Source organism: Podarcis liolepis (genome assembly GCF_965112155.1).
Source record: "Podarcis liolepis genome assembly, chromosome: 1".
NCBI lineage: Eukaryota > Metazoa > Chordata > Lepidosauria > Squamata > Lacertidae > Podarcis > Podarcis liolepis.
In genome coordinates, this window is record NC_139554.1 from 81,722,276 (window position 1) to 81,743,844 (window position 21,569).

General features: G+C 42.0%; 2 protein-coding genes and 1 pseudogene across 3 annotated transcripts; 1 reads left to right on the forward strand and 2 right to left on the reverse strand.

Annotated features, from left to right (window-relative positions):
- Positions 1-397: 397 nt before the first annotated feature.
- On the reverse strand, positions 398-1,339 carry LOC310693603 (olfactory receptor 10V1-like; the record flags this gene model as incomplete). The annotated part of the gene is made up of 1 exon (XM_083475980.1): positions 398-1,339. The coding sequence occupies one exon, from the start codon at positions 1,337-1,339 to the stop codon at positions 398-400; it is 942 nt and encodes a 313-aa protein (XP_083332106.1).
- A 7,297-nt stretch (positions 1,340-8,636) lies between these two features.
- On the reverse strand, positions 8,637-9,581 carry LOC310693548 (olfactory receptor 10V1-like; the record flags this gene model as incomplete). Its single annotated transcript, XM_083475859.1, has 1 exon — positions 8,637-9,581. The coding sequence occupies one exon, from the start codon at positions 9,579-9,581 to the stop codon at positions 8,637-8,639; it is 945 nt and encodes a 314-aa protein (XP_083331985.1).
- Positions 9,582-16,877: 7,296 nt separating this feature from the next.
- Positions 16,878-17,823, forward strand: LOC310697057 (olfactory receptor 10V1-like; annotated as a pseudogene). Its single transcript has one exon. The product of its transcript is annotated as an olfactory receptor 10V1-like (transcript).
- Positions 17,824-21,569: the final 3,746 nt, after the last annotated feature.

The following is a 21,569-nucleotide window of genomic DNA, read 5'->3' on the forward strand; positions in this document are numbered from 1 at the left end:
CCAGGCTCTTGCTAGTTTGGGGTGGGATTCCATCACATACTGGTAAACTCAGGTCATGCAATTATAATGGATTGTGAGGTCGTGCACAACAAACCTGCTGCCCCAAAAGATCAGCCTTTTTTTGCGATAAGGGAAGTGAAATGTGGGTAGAACACTTGCTTGGATGCAACTTCATCTAACTTCCCCACAAACAAATCAGCACAAATGCTCATTTAACAGCCAAGGTTGTCTAATGTCCCTGAAAACAAACTAGGACGAATGTTCAATAAACAAAACATTTATTGATTTGTGTACATGTGCAAATAAGTCCTCAGCCACATAAAAACCGATGTGTGTTTGGCTGCTTGTATTGTGAATTCCCACCACAGTGCAAAACACATTAGAATATCCCAGGCTCTCACTGGGACAGCACTTCCTTCCTTAGTGTTCTACTGAGTGCGTTCTTTAACTCTTTGTTCCTCATGCTATAGATCAAGGGGTTCAGCACAGGAGTGACAAAGGTGTAGACCACAGACACCACTCGACCTTCCTCCGGCGAGTAGCTGGAGCTGGGACGCAGATATATCAAACTGCCACAGCCATACTGCAGAAGAACAACCATTAAATGGGAAGAGCAGGTGGAGAAAGCCCGCTGCCTACCTGAGGCAGAGCGGATGCGCAAGATGGCTGCCACAATGAAGGCATAGGAGACACAAACTAGGAGGAAAGGGGCAGTCAGTATTACAGCACTGATAATAAAGAGGGCAGTCTGCTGGATATGGGTGTCGCTGCATGCGAGCTTCAGGACAGCAGGGAAGTCGCAGAAGAAATGGTCAATCGCCTTATTGCCACAGAAGGGAAGGCGCAGTATCAGGATGGAGAGCTGAACGCCAAACACGCTGCTCATGCCTAGTGTCCCAGCTACAAGACTCACACACACCCTCCAGCTCATTATGGTAGTGTAGCGCAGTGGGTGGCAGATTGCCACATAGCGATCATATGCCATAACAGATAGCAGGACGCAGTCGCCACCTCCCAAGAAGATAAAGAAGAACATCTGTGTGCCACATCCTGCCAAAGAGATGGAGACTTTTTGCGCAGAGAGGAGGTTGGCTAGGGTGAGTGGGGCAATGACACAGGAGTAAGCAATCTCCAGGGCTGCCAGGTTAGCCAAGAAGAAATACATGGGAGTGTGGAGGGAGCGCTCTGTACGGACAATGAACACAACCACAGAGTTTCCCAAAAGGCTGAGTAGGTACAAGATCAGAAAAGTCCAGAAAAGCAACAGCTGCATCTCTGGGACTGTTGAGAAGGGGTGGAAGTAGAAATGGGTCAGGCTAGTGTGGTTTTCACTCTCCATAGGAATTGGTACATATGACCTGGCACGAGATAAAAAGAGAGACTGATGACGGAGAAAGTGATATCACCACCAAGATATCAACAGGCCACTTCCATGTACAATAAACCAAGCAGCCACTGGAGGGCAGACTCCCCCTTTTTGCAAAAAAAGATCTCCGTCTCGCAAGACAACAGCTGTCTTAGAATCATGGAGTCATAGAATTGGAAGGGACCTTAAGAGTCATCTAGTCTCACTTCCTGCAATGCAGGGATCTTAACTAAAGCACCCAGGACAAATGGCCATCCAATCTCTGCTTAAAGACCAACTTCTGACAGAATCCATTCTACTGTTGAACAGCTCTTACCATCAGAAAGTTCTTCCTGATGTTTCACCAGAATCTCTTCTCTTGTAACTTGAATCCATTGGTCTGGGTCCTAGTCTCCAGAGCAGGAGAAAACAAGCTTGCTCCATCTTCCATGCGGCAGCCCTTTAGATATTTGAAGATAGCTGTTATATCTCCTCTCAGTCTCCTCTTTTCCAGGCTAAGCATTCCCAATTCCCTCGACCATTCCTCATAAGACTTGGTTTCCAGATCTCTGATCATCTTGGTTGCCCTCCTCTGCACACATTCCAGCTTGTCAAGATCCTCTTTTCTGGCTTGCATGAAATTGGACAGCACAGGCATAATCTAGAAGGCATTTCAGTTCATGCTTCTGCAAATAATGAGTAAGTTTAAACTTCAGGACTGTAAAGCATTTCACATGCTGCAAGCACATCTTTTGGCAATCCTTTCACAGACCACTGTAGCTTCACTTTTCCTGCTCCTTCTGCTATCAGTTAACGGTTCCCTGAACTATCTTCACTAAATCTTTTACGAAACCCATCTCTCCCTATGCTGTTGCCTTGTTAATTTTATTTGCGGACTTTCTGTAGAAGGAAGTTCAATGGAAATCAATGGAATTTCCAGAGAAATGTGTTTAGAATCAGATGCTTAGATTGCAAGCTGTGTCACTTGTGTATTTTGTATTTGCTTCCAGTACAAAATTACCGTAGATAAACAATAAATAGCCGTTACACTGGCACTGTGCATTGCTCTTGCTTTACTGAGCTAGGGATTGCAAAACAATTGCATGTCAGAGTTCCTGTGGTTTTACTCCATTAAAATTAAATAGACACTCCATCCAAAAGTACTCAAATCCTATTTTGTTTTTATTGAATGGAAGCGGTTGTGACAAGTGGGACCCATGACAAAATGTTGCAGTGTAGAGTGGTCCTGCTCAGGTTTCCAGCCAGCCAGCAATGCTGTCTTCTAGGATAATGTGTTCCAGTCCCATCCTGGTTTTCTGTTTGCCACCCACAACAATCAGCATTCTGTGACTACCAGTATTCACTGGACTGTTGGGGAAGGTTCTCCCCTTAGTTCCCCTCTGCAAAATCTTGTGGTCCCCCTTCCCTTTCTTTCTCTGTTTTTGTTTTTGTCTGGATTACTTTATTTATCTTATTGTATTATGAAACAGCTTTAATAAAATCTTATTTTTAAAATAAAAGTCTTGCTGTCCCCACAAGGTTACTGATACTTCCTTTTTCTTGTGTGGAGATGGTGTCATTTTGGAAATGTATGCACCATCTCTCATGCCTGAGCATCAGGAAAAGAAGGATTGACTAACTTTTGCTGAACATTCCTACTAGTGTTATAATTTTTTCTTATGTTTTTAGATGTTCTCTATGTGTTTTGATGTTTTTAATTGTTTCTATTTTTAATTCTACTGTCTTACTACTTTTGTGTTTGCTGTTATTGTTTAAGCTATTGTTAGTATGACAATGCAGAATTTGCCACACCATCCTCTTCTACTCACTATTTTGGAGTACAGGTGGCGAGTATGCATGCATTTTTCATTTTAATGGCCAAGAAAACTACATTTCGACTGGAAGGTGGAAGCCTCCCTCTTTGCAAAATAAGATTTGGATGTCACCTTAAAAGACAGCAGTTGTCTTTTTAGCACTGCCATAGCCAACGTGGTGCCCTTCAGATGCTGTTGCCCTTCATCACTGGCCATGCTGGCTGGGACAGATGGGAGCTGGAGTCTCACAACATCTAGAGGGCATTGTGTTGTCTATTCCTGTTCTAGTGCCTGTGAAATTGTATGCTATGGCACAGCCATAGTCTAGAAACACTTCCCACATCACCTGCAAATAGGAATGTCAAATGTAAATAACTGAGCATTATTTATTATTTCAGTGTTGGCTTCATTAGGAGGCAACGAAAGTGATACAAAGAGATGGCAAAAGCAACTTCCATTTAGGCTTAAACCTCTTGATACACAAAGGGGAACCACAGCATTTCTGTAGAAGGAAATGTTCCAGAATATTTCCCATTCAGAACCTTGCACCACTCCTAGGAAAGTATTTGCCTGGAACAATGCTCAACGTTGTGGTCATTATTCTTGCTCACAGCTAATTCAATGTCCACACCCGACATGTTGTCTAAACTCTTTTGACAATTGCAAGCAGTACCATTCTGGCCCTGATTTACTTCAACTGTATGCCCAACTGTTTTTATTGTGAGAAGGGTAGAACAGTTTTTACTGGCTGACTGGCTGGGATAATCTTACTAACCTGTTGTCCAAGCTGATATTGGATGCCGCTGCCCTTTCCACAAGAGAACTCTAGCTCTGAGGGCTTTATAAGCCTTGCAAGATCCTTAGAGGAGCAAGGTAATCCCAATCCCTCAGTGGTGCATCAAAGTCCCCATAAAAGTAAATCACAACAAGAGTAGAGGTCCCTGCTCTCTGAGGACAAAGGGCAGCAGAGAGGGAGGGAGACAAGGAGTCATCTCACTGCTCCATTAGAGGGGAGGACATTCAATACCAATTGCTCTCTCAGCATGCAAAAATACTTCATCGTGGCCATCTCCACCAACCAAGGAGCCTTTTTGCCACGTTTGCTCAGTGTAGCTCAGGTTTTTCACCACTTGTACTCTAGCCATTTTCTCTCCTTCTTTTTTAAAAATAATTTTTATTAACAGGCCAATCACATCACATTATCCATATCACATTGATTCCAAATTATACAGCCAAATTTTAAATTTTGTTGGGGGTACCCATACATCAAGCTCGGCTCGAGTCCAAAACAGCATCACTTATCTTACTGCATTAATTAAACAGTTCTGTCCAGTTTGATCTGGATAGAGCTTTATTACTTCCTTTCTCTTCTTGTTGTTATCATAAATTTCTTTGCGATCTCTGATGATTTTCACAAGCAGGTTGAAAGCTGGCATTCTATGTGGGTTTTATACTCTTCCAAAAATCATATCGATCCAGGACAGCCTCCGTACAACGCTTCCATAAACAAAATTAATCTCCGATCTGTCCTTTATTTTTCTCAGGCTTACCGAATAAATCAAATGAGTCTGGGGGTTCTGTCAGGTCAAACTACCATTCCAACATTCCTTCTCATCAAACAATCCTGATTCTCCTCCCCCAGTCCTTCTTCCTCCGGCAGACCTGTCATGGCGAGACGCCATTTTTTAACTGCGTCATAAAATTTTTCCTCTTTTCTCACCGTTCTCCAGTCTTCTTTCCTCCCACATAGTTCTTAAAATCCTGCCTGTGGTTCATAGAAACGCGACGATCTTATTTCTTTCTGGGGTGAAGGGTTATTAATGTCACATCATGCAGGTAAAAAAAGAGTTTTTTCCTCCACCCCCCCCCCTTCGTTCCAAACATACAGTCTCCTTATGGTAGTTCATCAGAAGATTTACTTATCCGTCCGTCACTCCTGGTCGCAGAGATCCATAAATCAGCAGCCTTATCGGTCGAGCTTTACTTGATGTATGTGCTTTCAGCTTCCTTTCCAATCGTATGTTTCCAATTATAATTCCAAGCTGCAGCAACCAGCACACGCTAATTGGAATCGGCTTCAGGAAGAGCTGACTTCACCGAGGGCCTGTGCCAAGTGTTCAGCACCCCCATCACTCGTTTCAGGGGGTGCATTGTGAACACCGCTGGCAGGACAGCACTCCCCCACATCCTGGGGGAGCAAAAGGAAGGCTGCATACTTCCCATAGCAGCCCCTTAGTACCTCGTATGGGTCAGAGAGATGTTATTGTCGGCCATCTTCCAACGCGCCACCTGGTGGCCCCCCTAGCCATTTTCTCTCCTGTCCCAAGGCAGGTGTAAACCAGAAGATCAGTGACAAGGAGGGGGAGAGTGTTAGGGCCATGAGAGCATGGATTTTGATAGCCTGTGTTGGGGATCTAGCCTAGCGAACTATACGGTGCTGTGTGTGCTCAGGCCTTAGTCTGCATCTATGCTGGAATTGTTTTTAGATGTTTTAATTACCGTATTTTTTGCACCATGACACTCACTTTTTTCCTCCTAGAAAGTAAGGGGAAATGTCTGTGCGTGTTATGGAGGGAATGCCTACGGGTGGCATGCCTACGGATTTTCCTCCTCTAAAAACTATGTGCGTGTTATGGTCAGGTGCGTGTTATAGAGCGAAAAATACGGTATTTTGGGATTTATGTGTTTGCCACCCTTCCTGAAGATAGAGTAAAATTCTTGTTAGTTGGTGCAAACCCACGTATTACCCATGTGGTAGCGGTTTTTGTGATGAAGGCCATGAAAGCCAGGGAAAGATTTATGGATGACAATGTAAAGACCCCTTCATCGTCTAACTCGTTGCTTGTTTTCCCTCTTTCTCTATTTTGTGGGATGAAGGTTTTGTTGGCATAGTATCTAATGAATTTTAATATTTTTAACTATTGTTGTGTTGATGTTTGTGTACAGGCATGGTCCTCATAATAAACGGATTTGTTGTTGTTGTTGTTGTGTTTGCCACCCTGTGCTCCTTAGAGAGGAAGTGTGAGATGTAAATTTAAATAATAATAATTTCACCTCACACCAGAATCGCAAGTTAGTAAGAATATAAATGGTGTCTCATATTCTTAGTGCATGCAGGTACCAATTGGTACCTGTAGTGATTTTAATATATAATGGCTTTAGAAGCACCGTGCTTTTCTGTGTAGAAGATAAGGGTCTTTTATTATAAAATAATGTCAAAGGGGGGGCACATCTTATACACGGATAGTGGGTTGGGGGGACAACGCGTGATTGGTTGCACCAATCGATGTGTGATTTGGGTTAGTGATTTTCTGATTTCCCCCCGAAGCAAGCTCAACCAGCCTGGGCAATGCTCCCCCCCCACAAAAGCTCAACAACTCTGGGTCATCCCCCCCCCCATTTTCTTAAATTTGAGTCCCCAAAAACTCAAGTCTTATACATGAGGGCATGTTATACACGGAAAAGTATGGTTGTTTTTTAATATATGCAACAGTTTTAACAGTTTTTATATGTGTGTTTTAAATTTTTTTTTAATATGCGTAAGGATGCCTCGTGGGAATTGATTCTTGTATAAATAAATACAGTCATAAGCAAGAGAGCAATTAGATGACTTCACTAGCAGCATTGAGAATGGTGGTATGAATTTGAATTGATGAGGAGGGAGGGAGTGAAGATGTCAGTGAGGAACTGACGCAGAACACACACACACAAGCTACACATTTTTGCAGGTCTACATTTTTGCCTTTGAAAAAGTAAATTAGATTTATAGGCCAGTTATAAAGACGTTTTGTCCATTGGTTCCCCTTCCCTCCCCCCAAAACCCACTCTTCATTTTCCTTGTCCAATGGTTCTAGTGCATATCCAGGGGAATGGATGTTATAAACATGGAACATTCTCTGACATGAACATGATTTATTTATTTTAAAAGTGTATATCCCATCATTCATTGCAGGACCTAGACCAGGTTACAGCAAGCATATACATAAAAAAAAACCATGAAAATATCACATCACATCGGTAGTTAGTAGGTATGGCACTATAAAGGCCAATAGGTAATCGACCCTGACGTTTTGCTCAAAACTGGAACTACCAGCAGGGCCTCTGCAGCAGATCTCAAGCAGAATGTTGTCTGCCCATTGGAAACACACAGCACTTTCAGCCACAGCTTAGATATATACATGAGAGTTTGCTTTCATGTTTTGTTTTAATCTGCATATATAGGACCTTGTTTACGCCTTACTAGGTATGACCCCCAGCCTCAATCACCCAAGGAATGTTAGTATATCAATGCTAGTCCTATGGCAGGGCTGGGAAGCCTGTGGACATCTGGTCATTACTGGATGACCCCTCCCATCCTTCGACACTTACTGTTGGCAATGCTTGATGGGTTTGTTGGTTGTTGGAGTCCAAGACCATTGGAGCGCTACAGCTTAGCCACCTCTGGTCTGTGGGATCATGTTCTATGAGGCTAAAGCCTGCTAGTGTTATATTGGGTGGGCAGAAAATCACTTCAACAGGAGGGCAGTGGAGGTACATCTAAATGGACCAACAATGATGTTTCTGGTTCATCCACATGCCATCACCACCACTGCTACCTTATCCATGAATATGTCTAATTGCATTAAAATTGGTGCTCATCTTGTGTAGGGAAAATTGTGTGCAGTGTGAAGTATTCCGTGTCTCTGCTGAAAGTGCACCCTACTTTCACCCAAAATACTAGGGAATTTTGTGTTACTATAACCTTGTGTATTGTTTACTAGAACAGCAATCAATAATTTTTGTGGTCTTCTTATTTTTATAATCTGGAATGTCACACAGAAAGTGTCATTCCTTGTCCGATTCTGCTCAGAGGTCAAAACAACAACAACAACATCATAGACTCTCTTTGGGTGCATGCCTGTTTGTGCATTTATTAACAAAAAACAGAATCATCAGTCCAATTCATCAGTGGAAGTTGTCTCCCGATGAATACGAGGTCCAAAATCCCCATGCCAGTCCCATCAGGCATTTCTGGCTAGTCTGGTTTGAGGTTAATGTCTGCCTCATTTGCTACCCTCCTTTGATGACATCATTCCAGCCTCTTCTTGGGGTATTTTTTCTTCTGTTAACTCACAATATCTTCAGGCTCCTGAATGAAATGTATTAGTTCTCTCTGTGGCTGGAAACTTGTCCAGGTTCTCCTGCCCATCAAATCAGAACTCAGTGTCACTAGTGTAGCTGTTGTTCTGCTTGCTTTCAATCGGACATTTGATTCATTTTCTTCAAGAATACCTATACCGAATTCAGATAAATTGGCCACACAATGCAACTTCTGCTACAGCCAAAGAACATTCCTTTTGAGGCACAGTTGCAGCTTAGACATAGAGCCTGCCTACCTTTGCATCCTTCCATCACTGAGCTGTGGTTTCAGTTCCACCATACCATTACAACAGATGGCAGTAGACAGTGTACCATTCCCTGGCTGCGATTCAATGCTGTCATTTCTTCTGGGGCAACACAGCTATTTTTAAGGCTCTGATAAGGGCATCCTTTAACTCTTTGTTCCTCATGCTATAGATCAAGGGGTTCAGCACAGGAGTGACAAAGGTGTAGACCACAGACACCACTCGACCTTCCTCCGGTGAGTAGCTGGAGCTGGGACGCAGGTATATCAAACTGCCACAGCCAAACTGTAGAAGGACGACCATTAAGTGGGAGGAACAGGTGGAGAAAGCCCTTTGCCTGCCTGCGGCAGAGCTGATCCTCAAGACGGCAGCCACAATGAAGGCATAGGAGATACAGATTAGGAGGGAAGGGATGGTGATGATGATAACACTGGTAATAAAAAGGGCAGTTTGGTGGAAATGGGTATCGCCACATGCCAGTTTCATGACAACAGGGAAATCACAGAAAAAATTGTTGATTTCCTTATTGGCACAGAAAGGCAAAGTCAATATCAGGATAGAAAGCTGAATGCCAAAGAAACAACTCATGACCAAGGTCCCAACAACAATTTTCACACACGCACTCCAGTTCATGATGACAGTGTAGCTGAGCGGGTGACAGATTGCCACATAGCGGTCATAAGCCATGATTGCTAGCAGGATACAGTCAGAGCTTCCCAGGAAGGTAAAGAACATTTGGGTCCCACAGCCAGCCAGGGTGATGGAGACCTTTCTTGCAGAAGCTACGTGGGCCAGAGTGAGGGGTGCAATGGTACAAGAATAAGCAATTTCCAGACATGCCAGGTTAGCCAAGAAATAATACATTGGGGTGTGAAGAGAATGTGTGGTGTAGATGATGAGACCAATGGTAGCATTCCCAAACAGGCTGAGCAAGTAGAGAATCAGAAAAGTCCAGAAAATCAGCTGCCTCATGCCTGGGTGCGTTGTGAATGGCTGGAAGTGGAACTGTATAATTCCAGTTTGGTTTTCAGTCTCCATATAAACCTGCACATCAGCTTGCTATGGGTTAAGAGGAGAGAGGAGAACATTACTGAGAAGCCTGCATTGGGCAACCAGGAAATTAGGTAACACAAATAAATTGAATTGCAACAAACAGGGAAGATGTTGCAAACTTGGCTGATAGTGAAAAAGTAATTGATCAACATATTCTTTAATACTGAAGTTCAGACTTCTGTAGGCAGCTATTAACAAGAATGAGACCAGGTTCTTAGAGTAGGTTGTTCACTGAGGTGTCTACATCCATTAAAACCGAGCAACTATTACACTGCCTCTAAATGGCTAGGTTGATACTGAAATGTTTTACAATTTTTTATGTGCTGTAAGCCGCCTAGAGTGATTGTGAAAACCCAGACAGATGGGCAGGGTATAAATAATAAAATAATAAAATAATAAAGCTAGCTCAACCAAAGAAAAAAGCTCAACAACTCTGGGCAATTCCCCCCCCCCATTTTCCTAATTTGGAGTCCCCCAAAATAGGGGGCGTCTTATACACAGGGACGTGTTATACATGGAAAAGTACAGCATATCATGGTTTATCTCAGCGGTTAGGGTGTTCTTTATGCAATTCCTGCATTCTGGATATAGGGTGAGGTTTTGGTTTTTGATTTCTGGCACGTGATAGTCTGTCTCCATTCCCCCCCCCCCCAGAAGCCTGAAGCTTATTTTTTACCCTCTCTCCCTAACTCTCACTGTATGGTGTTTGTGTGCATTTGACATATCAGTACATATTTTATTTGTTTTGTTTGTACTTTCTTGGAGGGATAGGCATTTATTAGTACATTAAAAAAAAAATCTACCTACTTTCCTACCCTGGTACAGTCAAGAAAACTTGCTAAATGAAGTATCTTTTTCTCTTTTCTTCTTCAGTTGGCTTAACATATGAGCAGCAACCTGGATATGAATATTTCTTTCCTATTGTTGCTGTTAAATTCAAAATTATTCCTTCTTTCCCTTTTTTCCTTTGTAAAACACTCTCATTGGGGTCAACACATGCAGCCATTTTAGAAGATCTGTGCTTCCATGTGTGTGTCTTTCTTACCTGCATTGACATCAGCAGCTGCTATCTGTTCTTCAGACCTCCCAGCATTTGAGACTTTTTAATCTATCTTCTACAGCCCCCTGGGAGTGAACTGCTGATGCAGCCTCTCACCACAGCTCCTATCAGCAAGAGGTTTAGTGAACATTCAGCCTGATTTACTTGCCCCCAAATTGGGAGGTTAGACGTTATTGAGTGTTTATTGAGAATTCATTCTGATTGGTTTGCAGAGAGGTTATATGACCTTGCATCAGGTGTCATCCCATACTTTCCTTTGCATTGTCCTGACATTTTCCCTATTGCCACAAAAGGGGGGGTTGGGGAGGGGGGAGGTGAACCAGCTTTATTGCACAGACTTTGACTGAGCTGCCTAAATTTGCCAATATATGACTGAATCCCACTGAAAATAGCAACAGTCTGAAAGCACTGTGGATGATGCAGAATATTTTTCTAAGCTCATGGTTGCATTGAGAGCAGTGCTTGGAATGAACTAGTTGAGCTCTATGAAGTTTCCTGAACTAGTTCAAAAATCTCTGAACCACAGCTGAAAGTATATCCCATAATTGGCAGCTGAACTAAGGTGCATTAAGTTCATTTGGGGGTTCAACTCCAAATGATTTCTAGTTCATCTTCTTGTCTATTCCCTCCTCTTCTCCAGGAATAGGCCCAGACTCCTAGCTTTCATTAAAAAAGTCCATCAGACACCTACAAAGAAAGCAAACTGTGGAAGCAATGTCCAAAGTCTTATTAGGTGGATATAGAGGTACTACTGTTGCTAAGGATGCTTGGTCACTTAACCACGTTTGCTAAGCAACCATAATAAAGGATTGCATGGCATTTTCTGTATCTTCTCTGCTGAAGAGAGTCACTCTCTTCCAACAGGAGCAGCTTGCAGCAGAAAGCACAAATAAAGCAAAGGAACAAAGCAAATGATGTTTTGTTGGCACAAAGCAGAGCAAGCCATTTCTAGTATGGAAATACAATTATGTGGAAAGATTCATCTTTTAACATTCTCTCTATTAGGCATCTTGTGTGTGGTCCCTGATTACCCTGTCGTTCAGCTCAGGAGCTTCTAACATTCTGAATGCTGAAGGTTTTTGTTCTTTTGCAGAAGATGAACACTTTATGAACTAAAAAGTTTGTCTGAATGAATGTGGGCAGAACTAGTTTCTCTTATAAAAGGACGAACTTGAAGTGAAATGAACTTTCTAAGCACTGGTTGGAAGTTTACTGAGGGTTTGGATTTGCTGCACATATAGGCCACCTGTGAATCCAGCAGTTGTATTTGTTGTATTTTTTCATAGTTTAGTTATTGGTTGCTGTTGGGGCTCTTTCCTGAAGATGAAACAGCTCTTAATTATCCAGTAATAACTTCTACATCTCCTCTTCCCGTGTATCACCTTCATTCTGGACTGGCCAAGAGGAATCCATCCTTTTAAATCAATTTTTGCCCTCTTTGTCACCATCTTTGAAGAAGTTTCCAGATTTTAATACAGTTAAAATATGCAAAAAGGAAAGGTATTGTTCCATGTTAATGAACGAAAAGAATCTTTTTATAAGATGTATGACACTGCAAAGTGGTCTTGAAATAGCATTAGGGATCCATAGAGGCTGAGAGAAATAAATAAGAAGAAAGGGGCAGGATATGTGTTGAGAAACTTTGGAGCACTAGGTTTATATGTAGGCCAGAAATAAGAACCTTTATGAGAAAAATCTTGCTATTCTCAATTCAGTGCAGATCAGTACTGAGAGCAGTAGTGGCAAGAGGCGACCTTGGAGTGTGCAAGGTAGAGTTTCGCTGATGAGTAGATTGTCCACCTGGCGTGTCTATAGGTGGAAAAAGAAAAGCAGCACCAAGAGCCAGCAAGGAAAAGCAATCATTGATGAGTTCAGTGCTGCAATGGAGAAAGATAAAACCAATTGAAAATTAAGATTTTGGTTGGTGGAATTTCTGCATAGCCTGAGCAAATTTGGTGGCAGTTTTGGAAGTGGAGTTAAGTTCAAGGACAATAGCAGCAGTGGGGGAGCAATCAGCTGGCCGTAAGGGCAAGAGTTACATGTCCCACAGGCTACAAGTTGGTCACTTATGAGCTAGATGGACTAACGGCATGACTTGATATGTGCTGTATATGTATTTATATGTATTTTCCTTATGAGGAATTGAAGTTAACAATGACTTTCCAATACTACTCAATCTGAGCTTTCAACCTAGGTGTTCCATATGCAAGCCAACCATTTTCTCCACTGAACTACACTTAGATATGGAGTTGAGTCTGAAAGTGGCAGTGTAAATATTTACTTACGCCAGAATTGTCCTTGGAGAATTGAAACTTTATAAACTTACAGCCAGTTCTCTGAGGGTGAACATGCCTTGAGAATTGAAGCATATATGTGCAAGACTCTTAGCCCAGATCAACAATTGCCTCCTCTTAAGGGACAACTTTATCTTTGGGGGACCAAGTATCTTTCTCTGATGCATGAACTTGTAATGTCCTAAAGCATCTTTCATGGCCGTCAGAGAATTATGTTAATTTGTGCATGTCTCATAAGAGAGCTCTTTGTTTTAACAAGCCTCTAAGGCATTCTGTTTTGAAATTATTTGTCTGAACAGAGGGCGGGGGGTGAGGAGAGAGAACGTTTGCCTCCTTAACAACTTTTATCACCATTTTATCCATAAATCCCAATAGGATGTTACTTATTTATATTTAAGAAAGTTCTACAGAACTTCCCAAAATAAGAGAAAGAATCTCAAGGTCCTAAGAGAGGGAAATTTTAATTTCAAGGTTATTTCTCATCCTTAAAGAAAACAGTAGCTGTTGCAGCGTTTGTTAGCATCACTTTCCCTAGAGATGTAATATATTAGAATTTGAAAGAACTAATTACTGTCTTATAATCGAGGAAGAGGGACAGTCTATACTAAACATTCTGATGGATAAATAGCAGTCACCCCCCTCAAAAAGCAGCCCCCAAACAAACGTTGGTCTCCAATGAACAGGGCCAGCAACCCATTTTCCAATAATAATCCAGCAGAAACCTGGTCTTTTGTGAAGGTTGGCGATTACTATTATTGCATAGAAGAATAATTTATAACACCCTAAAAGTAAATGCTTTTACTTGCACCATTTCTCCTTCCAGTGTTTCAACCACCATCTGAAGCACATGCACCACAGTATGAAAGCAGCTTGAGACTTGCTGCTCTCTGATCCCTTTTACGCTTAATGATCACTGTATATGCGATTCAGGTAAGCCATAGCTTAGGGGCAGAGGCAGAGCACATAGCATGCAGACAGGTTTGGTCCCTCTCTGGCTTCTGCAGCTGGGAAGGATCCCTGTTTCAATTGCTGGAGAGCCATTGCCAGCCCTATTCAGGCTGTGGGCAGCATTTGGTGCTGGGGAAACTGTTGCAGGTGCGGTCAGAAGCACAAAAAGTGGTCAGGTTCAGATAAAAGCAGGTCAAGAATTGAAGCAGCTTTCAAAATTACCTCCCAACCTACTTTGAACTTCCCCTTTGATATACACAGTAGTATTAGAGGCAGCATTAAACTCAGCATTAAGCCCCAGGCTCCCAAATAGTATGGAGATGATACAGAAGGAGATGCTCCCCAAAAACCCTTGCATTTCTTTTAAAATTTATTCCTTTCATTTGCACTCACCTTCCATCCACAACCCTGCTTTCATTTGATTTGCTTCTTTTCAGATGCTCCTCCTCCTTGCATTTATTATTTTCCTTTGCATTTGTCATCTTCTCTCATCTTCTTACATTTTTTCCTCTTTGCAACACAGAGCTGTCACTGCATGGTGTGACAGGGTATTACCATGTTCAGGTATTCTCCCTCCGAGCCCCCAACCCAACACCTGGCCCATCACAAAATATTGGTAGCCACTGAAGAGGAGCTGCCACTTTGAGGAGTTGGGAAAATTCATTTCATTTCAAGTTCATCCTTTCATAAGACAAACTAGTTCTGCTCCCATTCATTCAAACAAACTTTTTAGTTCATAAAGTGTTCATCTTCTGCAAAAGAGCAAAAACCTTCAGCATTCAGAAAGTTAGATGCTCCTGGGCTGACCTACAGGGTAATCAGGGACCACACACAAGATGCCTAATAGAGAGAATGTCAACAGATGAACCTTTCCACATAATTGTATTTCCATACTAGAAATGGCTTACTCTGCTTAAATTGTGCCAACAGAACATCATATGCTTTGTTCCTTTGCTTTATTTGTGCTTTCTGCTGCAAGCTGCTCCCGTTGGGAGAGAGTGACTTTCTTCAGCAGAGAAGATACAGGAAATGCCATGCAATCCTATATTCTGGTTGCTTAGCAAATGTGGTTAATTGGCTAAGCATCCTTAGCAACAGCAGCACCTCTGTATCCACCTAATAAGACTTCGGACATTGCTTCCACAGTTTGCTTTCTAACTTTCTTTGTAGATGTCTGATGGACTTTTTTTAATGAAAGCTAGGCGTCTGGGCCTCTTGCTGTTCACCTGCCAATTATGGGATCTACTTTCATAAAAAACTTTGGACATTGGGATGCGGAAAGAAATATTCATATCCAGGTTGCTGCTCGTATGTTAAGCCAACAGAAGAAGAGAGGTGAAGGGGAAAAAATATTTCATTTAGCAAGTTTTCTTGGCTGTACCAGGGTAGGAAAGTGGGTAGATTTTTTTTAATGCATTAATAAATGACTATCCCTCCAAGAAAGTACAAAAAAAACTAATAAAATATGTACTGATATGTCAAATGCACACAAATACTATACAGTGAGAGTTAGGGAGAGGGGGTAAAAAATAAGCTTCAGGGTTCTTTAGAAAACATTTCTGTGTGTCATTTCCATGAATATAAGCAATTTTATGTATGCTTCTACGAATGTACACATTATTGTACACTTTTTGGGGTTGGAGAACTGCATCATAAAATTGGGAGAAGTGCAAATTTCAAATGATAGATGTGTTTCAGTTTGTGTATCATTTTGGGAAGGGTGGATTAGGTAGGTTTGTGTTAAATTGTGAACTGAACCAATTGTTGTTGTTATTTATTGAATGTATATACCCAGTGGCGTAGCGTGGGGGGTGCAAGGGGGGGCCGGTCACACCGGGCGCAACATCTGGGGGGGCACGCTCGCACTCGCAGCTCTCTGCCCCCTGCTAAAATCCACGGGTTAGGGGGTGCAAATTACTTGCCTTGCCCCGGGTGCTGACAACCCACGCTACGCCACTGTATATACCGCCCTATACCCAGGGGTCTCAGGGTGGTTCACAGAAAAGATCACAACATATATAATCAGAATAACCTAGATTGACTTCCATGCCCTTCTAGATACAAAACACATCTCTATTCAACCCCCAATCCAGTCCCAAATTTTGGAACACTTTGCAATAAGCAGTTTTAAAATGTCACCACATAATAGAATAATATATTGTTTGTTGTATCTCTTTCCTATGTAATTCATTAGAAAGAAATCCCCTTTTGAGTCCATTAAGAGCTGCTGCACAAATTGCAAACTGCACCATTGTTTTGCTACCAATGGCTTCCCTAAAGCTACTTCATAGGTTATTACTTGGCAAATGTGTGCTATGAATACTTCATCCTACTTTTTTCTCAATCCATTAACACAAAAGGTTCAGCAGGGGAGGGAGGATTTGTTGAGTAAGATCTGCAAACCGACTTTTATTGCACAACCTGAATTTCTTGATACATGGCTGAAACCTGCTTGCAAAAAAGTGATAGCACCCATAGTGTAGGACTACAGCTCCGGTGCATTAACATTGTATGGTGCCTGTAGAAGATGGAGTCAGAGACAGATAATAGTATAGAAAAGTAATATTAATAATAATTTTATTATTTATATCCTGCCCATCTGGCTGGGATTCCCCAGCCACTCTGGGTGGCTTACAGCACATAAAAATGTTAAAACATTTCAATATCAACCTAGCCATTTATAAGCACTGTAATACAGTAGTTGCTCAGTTTTAATGGATGTAGACACCTCAGTGAACAACCTACTCTAAGAACCTGGTCTCATTCTTGTTAATAGCTGCCTACAGAAGTCTGAACTTCAGTATTAAAGAATATGTTGATCAATTACTTTTTCACTATCAGCCAAGTTTGCAACATCTTCCCTGTTTGTTGCAATTCAATTTATTTGTGTTACCTAATTTCCTGGTTGCCCAATGCAGGCTTCTCAGTAATGTTCTCCTCTCTCCTGTTAACCCATAGCAAGCTGATGTGCAGGTTTATATGGAGACTGAAAACCAAACTGGAATTATACAGTTCCACTTCCAGCCATTCACAACGCACCCAGGCATGAAGCAGCTGATTTTCTGGACTTTTCTGATTCTCTACTTGCGAGGCCTGTTTGGGAATGCTACCATTGGTCTCATCATCTACACCACACATTCTCTTCACACCCCAATGTACTATTTCTTGGCTAACCTGGCATGTCTGGAAATTGCTTATTCTTGTACCATTGCACCCCTCACTCTGGCCCACGTAACTTCTGTGAGAAAGGTCTCCATCACCCTGGCTGGCTGTGGGACCCAAATGTTCTTCTTTACCTTCCTGGGAAGCTCTGACTGTGTCCTGATCGCAATCATGGCTTATGACCTCTATGTGGCAATCTGTCACCCGCTCAGCTACACTGTCATCATGAACTGGAGTGCGTGTGTGAAAATTGTTGTTTGGACCCTGGCCATGACTTGCTTCTTTGGCATTCAGCTTTCTATCTTGATATTGACTTTGCCTTTCTGTGTCAATAAGGAAATCAATAATTTTTTCTGCGATGTCCCTGTTGTCATGAAACTGGCATGTAGCGATACCCATTTCCACCAAACTGCCTTTTTTTTGCAGCATTACTGTCATCACCATCCCTTCCCTCCTAATCTGTATCTCCTATGCCTTCATTGTGGCTGCTGTCTTGAGGATCAGCTCTGCCGCAGGCAGGCAAAGGGCTTTCTCCACCTGTTCCTCCCACTTAATGGTCGTCCTTCTACAGTATGGCTGTGGCAGTTTGATATACCTTCGCCCAAGCTCCAGCTACTCACCAGAAGAAGGCCGGGCGGTGTCTGTGGTCTACACCTTTGTCACTCCTGTGCTGAACCCCTTAATCTATAGCATGAGGAACAAAGAGTTAAAGGATGCCCTTATCAGAACCTTAAAAAGAGCTGTGTTGCCCCAGAAGAAATGACAGTGTTGAATCGCAGCCAGGGAATGGTACACCGTCTACTGCCATCTGTTGTAATGGTATGGTGGAACTGAAACCACAGGTCAGTGATGGAAGGATGCATAGGTAGGCTCTATGTCTAAGCTGCAACTGTGCCTCAAAAGGAATGTTCTTTGCTTGTAGCAGAAGTTGCATTGTGTGGCCAGTTGACCTGAATTCGGTATAGGTATTCTTGAAGGAAATGAATCAAATGCCTGATTGAAAGCAAGCAGAACAACAGCTACACTAGTGACACTGAGTTCTGTTTTGATGGGCAGGAGAACCTGGACAAGTTTCCAGCCACAGAGAGAACTAATACATTTCATTCAGGGGCCTGAAGATATTGTGAGGTAACAGAAGGAAAATACCCCAAGAAGAGGCTGGAATGATGTCATCAAAGGAGGGTAGCAAATGAGGCAGACATTAACCTCAAACCAGACTAGCCAGAAATGCCTGATGGGACTGGCATGGGGATTTTGGACCTCGTATTCATCTGGAGACAACTTCCACTGATGAATTGGACTGATGATTATGATTATGGAGGACTGCCTGCTGGAAGTCTGAGGGCCCTGCTCTGCTTCTCTCCACCTGGCTTGGGGCGGGGCCTGACAGGCTTTACAAGGACTCTGGCTGCTGCTCAGCAGAGAGGGCGCCTCTTTAAATGGTTTTTATTTTTTATCTGTGGCAGTTTAAATGATTGTTTATTGGGGTTCTTTGTGCAGCACCGTCAAGGCAGCCAGACTGAATAGTTGTTTGGGTTGGGGAAGCTGGAGGCAGCCTGGAAGCTGCATCTGAGAGCCCCTGCATCACCTGAAGGCAGCCAGGCACTTCTCAGCTGAGCTGCCGGATCTGCTCCTACTTGCATGCAAGCATGCAAGTGGAGGCGGGGATCTCTCATGGTGAAGCCTCTACTCCACTTCTAAGAGATCCCCGTGAGCCCTCTTCTCCTCCTCCACCCCCACCACTGAAGCCACAGCTCTGCTGGGGCGATGGCTTCGCCACCGCTGCTCTAGACTAAGATTTTGTATGTATGTATATATATTAAATAAATAAACTGAAATATTGGAAAGCAGCATAATTCTGTGAGAGGGTCAGCAACACATTAGTGACCTAGTCATCCACACACTTGGTCTGCTGTGTGGTTTTACTGTGGTGTTTTAATTATTTGATTTGTTTATTGAGAAGTTTTCATTCTTTTCCACAAGTCAGAAGTACATTAGCACAAATGAGCAAAATTCAGCAGACATGATTCTAAACCTACATTATAACCAAGCGTCTCCCAAAAGTACTATCACTCTCTAAACCTTTGTTTCCATAGCCATATTCACAACAATGCTCTTTCTAGAAAAATAATTTATTAAAATTATTCAAATCATTCGGTTGTAAAGTAATCTCTTTGTATTGTTCCACCCGTGAATTTTATCAAACTTATTTTTGCTGTGACTGAGGACTCCTCCTAATATCCTCCTGATATAAAGCTCTTTTTCAACCAATGACTGTCTATTCCCTAATAAGAGGGACTGCTAAAGACTCTCAGTTTGTAGTGCATCATTGTTTTAGTAACAACTACGGTTCTTATTTCTGGACTATATTGCCACATATTTACCTAGTGCTCCAAAGTTTCTCAACACATACCCTGCCCCTTTCTGATTATTTATTTCTCTTGGCCTCTAGAGATCCTTAATACTATATGAAGACCATGTATCATATAATATACAGGGGAAGTTAAACATGATACTGTCTTCTCCCCCCCCCCCCCCGCATCACATATTCCTCTGAGGGCACCTTTATATAGGGCACCTGGTTTTCTGCTTCCTGCACCTTCCTGTTTGGATTGCCCTGCCTGAGATGTATGAGTTGTATATGTGATGTGGTCTCTTTCATGCAAAATTCTATGACTCCTGAAAATGCACAGAAAATATGGGAACTATCAGGTTCAGAATACACAACAAAACCAGGGAAGGGTTGTTGCTATGGTTTCATTATTCTAAAATTTTCCAATAATAATCCAGCAGAAACTTGGTCTCTTGTGAAGGTTGGCATTTAATATTATTGCATAGAAGTATATTTTATATCACCTTAAAATTAAGTGCTTTTACTTGCAACATTTCTCCTTCCAGTATTTCAACCACCATCTGAAGCACATGCACCACAGTATGAAAGCAGCTTGAGACTTGCTGCTCTCTGATCTTTAAAGTTTTGGCCTTCTTTACTCTTAATGATCGCTATGGGGAATGAGAAACAGGAGCACAAATTTCTTCTTTCCTAAAGTGTAGGAGCTTGGCTTTTGTATGTGTTATGTACTGAAGTTCTCACCCTGGGCCAGCAGGGGGATACTATAGATAGTTATGCAAATAAGGGATCGAAAGTGACTTTCAGTGATTGGATAGTTTTAGAAAAATTTTACAGTTACGTTGTACTGGAGCTCTATATAAGCAGGCTGACTGAACCCTTCAGTTCTGTTCTGTTCTGTTCTGTTCTGTTCTGTTCTGGCCTGTGAATAAACAAGAGCTGTTTGAAGAATCGCTGTGTCATCTGATATGTTCACCCACAACTTAACAGTATGAGAATGCGAGTGGTGGTGATGGACCACAAATAGTGGCAAAGTTCACAACCAGGGAATGAAGGGCTAAAAGAGCTGCCCTTTGGCACATCCATCTTGTTTCCTGGTTCTGAAGCTCCTCCTTTAGAAAGCATGCCAAGACCCTTAAGGGAGCGAGAGTGAGGAGAGAAATTAGGCATTAGGCTTTATGTGAGAGAGTGAACTCTCTTGTGGCTGCTCTTACACAGGAATGGAAGTGTGAAGTACTTGGAGATAAAAAAGTAAGACTCTGACTATTGGTATACTCACATGACTTCTCTGAGAAGTTCTGGGAGATGCAGTGTTCACCTGGGTTTAGATGCCTTTGGTAATAATTCACAGGAGAATTATGGTGCTTCATGACATTTCAGTTTATTTAATATATACATACATACAGAATCTTAGACTAGAGGCAGATTATTGATTATTCACACACACCAGAAATAAGTAAATACAGAATAAGTAAATAAAATAAAATAAATACCAAAAATAATTACATATATGATACATTTTACAATAAAGCAAAAAGGTTGTAAGGATTCATATTATGCTGGAATTTATTGTTCCAGAATGAAAAAAAGACTACCCTTCTACAAATCTGTGTGATAGTTTGTTATTTGTTACTCTGAAACATATCAATTTAATCATTGTTTACATCCCAGATTTTCTCAAACCAGTGAGAAACTAAATAAGCTGTGGTCCGCCCCTCTTCTAGCAACACATATTTTTGCTGCAGAAAAGTTTGGTGCCACTTTTAAATCTTCCTCCAGAGCTATGTTTTTTTCAAATATCCTAGTAAGAGGCGTTTGAGATCATGTGATGTGGAATTTCCAATTAATTATTAAATTCCATAATTGTCTGCCCCTTAAACTGAATTATTGGACAGTCTGCTTGGAGGCAGTTACATCTTTAGAATTTTTTGTGCTTTAGAATCAATCTGATTCAATGTGTGTGGATCCCCACACAGGCAGTATTAGTATAGTTTTGTAAGAAAATGTATAAATACCTCTTTCACCATTTTGCATAAGGTGTGGGGTTCATTAAATGATATGGCCATCTTGGCAGACACAGCCTCAGCTTCCACAGCCGCCGCCTGTTATGAACCACCACGGACAGGATTGGCAAAAACTGCAGCAGATACATTCTGTGC